Raw genomic sequence first — 2,287 nt, forward strand, 5'->3', positions numbered from 1 at the left:
ACCAGCGCTCCTGGTGTGCCCCCGGCGCGCCCGTAGGGAAGCGACTGAGCCATTAAATCCCGGGTACACGGTGTTCCCAAATGACCGTGTACAGTAAAAACAAAATCTGCAGAGCGGGGCTGTTTCCCCTTCTCTCCCCCTCCCCCGTTATTGCACTTGTCCAGCCCTCGGTCATCTCCCCAGCTTTTCTAGAAGCAGATTTCTGCTCTCTCCTCCAAGTTCAGGGAACGTTTTTTTTTTTCCCCCGTTGTTTCCCTTTTTGGCAATATTTTTTTTTCCTTTTCCTTTTAGTTATGTCCCAGCCAGGATCAGGGCAGTGCACAGAAGGGACGTTTGTTTGTTTTATTGAAAACCGGGCAGGAAATTTTGTTCTTCTGAGTCACTGCGGCTCCTTCAGGGAGACGTCAGCGTCCCTTATCGCCGCTCAGCCGGTGCGGCGGGACTGGGAGCGGACGCAGACTGCGGGGTGGTGGGGGGACACCCACACTTTCGGGAAGAGGTGGTCGTCCCAAAGACAGAGCCAGATTTCAACTTTATATAACCGTAAAATAAGTAGGGCCGGATAAAAAAAGGGGGGGAGGCGGAGAGGGAAAGTCGGCGTTACGGGAGTTTGCTGTCAAAGGAAAAAAAAAGGATTTGATTCGTTTGCCGGTGGATGCTCGGCATCCTTAGGCAAGGTCCTGCGGGGGTACTCTGTGTGGGGGCTCCCCTGAGGGTTGCGTCCAAGGTAGGGCGGTGGTAAAGGCAGAGACGATTGCCTTCCCCTCCCAGCCTCGACATCCCCCGAGGCAGCCACTGGCCGCCCCTCACAGGACGTCGAGGGGGCGCGATCGTCGCCGCCCCGCCCCGGGCCCGCCCATCGCCGCCGCCACTTAAACGCCGCCGGGTGCTTCGCCAAGTCAGTGCGGTGCTGGGAGCTGGTGATACTGTGCTGTTGCCGTGTATCCCACTCTCGGTTCAAAATGACCGTGAAAGCAGCTGAGGCGTCTGGTCCTACCTTGACTTACTCGAAGATGAGAGGGATGGTGGCCATCCTCATCGGTGAGCGGCCTGCGGACTTCTTCGAAGATGCTAAAGGGGCTGTGATTTTTCAGTCAGCGTGGCTTAACGATTTTGTTTCTCCTTTCCTTTTACTTTACAGCTTTCATGAAGCAGAGAAGAATGGGACTAAACGATTTCATTCAGAAGATAGCCACCAACTCCTATGCATGCAAGCAGTAAGTGTCAGAAATCTTGGGGGGGGTGTTCAGTCACAAATATCCCCAGATATTGCGAGATCTAGTTTAAAAATAATGTTTGCTTACTGCAATTCCTGCGGCATTACTGTTACGGAAGAGTTTGTTTGCCTTGTTGAGGTGTTAGTCACTTCGCAACCATCTCCGTGAGCTGAGTTCGGAACAAATAACTCAGAGATTTCTAGTGACCCGTCCCTATTTTGTGCTGTACTTAGTGTGTATATAAATTTCTTTCTATTATGGAACTTACTGTCACTAGAAAAATTTGACTCTTTAAATCGAATGGATTGTTTTGGTTGCATTCTGTAGTAGACTCAACCAAACCTCTTCCATGATACGTGCTTGCCCTCTGGCGGAAAGATCTGCCTGTGCTGCTCCTGGTAACTCCTAATCATGTGTGCTCTTATCCTTGCAGCCCTGAAGTTCAGTCTATCTTGAAAATCTCTCAGCCTCAAGAGCCTGAACTTATGAATGCTAATCCTTCTCCTCCGGTAAGTGGATTTTACTCAGTGTGACATTTTTAGAACATCAATTCGGCCACTAATAGAAGTGTAGCGAAATTAGTATCATGAGTATTGCATTAATGCAATCTCGTAGCACACTAATGTAAACAAGAAAGAGTAGTTGAGTTAGACTGAAACTTTCTGTTTCAAGCATAAAGAAGATCAAGTTTTAGTGGCAGTAAGAGTGTTAATCTTTATTTTCAAGGCCACTTTATTTCTATTTCTAGAAATGATAATTTGTTGGGACTCTCACTGCTGAACTGTTTTAATGAACGTGGTTTCTATTTTTTTTTTAGCCCAGTCCTTCACAGCAGATCAATCTCGGCCCATCATCCAACCCACATGCCAAACCATCAGACTTTCATTTCTTAAAAGTGATTGGAAAAGGCAGTTTTGGGAAGGTAAGCATAACTTTTATTTTCATTTAAATTTATTTACTCCTGAGCTCTTCTGTGAAATACTGGCGAGTGGGGTTTGTACTGCCATTGGTGAATGGTGGTCTCTTAAACCAAACCTGAGCACATCTAGTGCAGGAGCAGGGACTCTGCC

The 2,287-nt window shown here is 47.9% G+C and overlaps 1 protein-coding gene across 1 annotated transcript in view; it reads left to right on the plus strand.

The window, feature by feature from the left end:
• Nucleotides 1-877: 877 nt before the first annotated feature.
• LOC102037330 (serine/threonine-protein kinase Sgk1) overlaps nt 878-2,287 on the plus strand; it is a 5,545-nt gene continuing 4,135 nt past the window's right edge. Inside the window, exons 1-4 of the mRNA XM_005425659.2 lie at nt 878-1,041; nt 1,142-1,217; nt 1,651-1,726; nt 2,035-2,139. Coding sequence (XP_005425716.1) covers nt 963-1,041; nt 1,142-1,217; nt 1,651-1,726; nt 2,035-2,139 — 336 coding nt within the window. The 5' untranslated portion in view covers nt 878-962. The remainder of the gene's footprint in view (nt 1,042-1,141; nt 1,218-1,650; nt 1,727-2,034; nt 2,140-2,287) is intronic.

Source organism: Geospiza fortis, unplaced genomic scaffold, assembly GCF_000277835.1.
Source record: "Geospiza fortis unplaced genomic scaffold, GeoFor_1.0 scaffold217, whole genome shotgun sequence".
NCBI lineage: Eukaryota > Metazoa > Chordata > Aves > Passeriformes > Thraupidae > Geospiza > Geospiza fortis.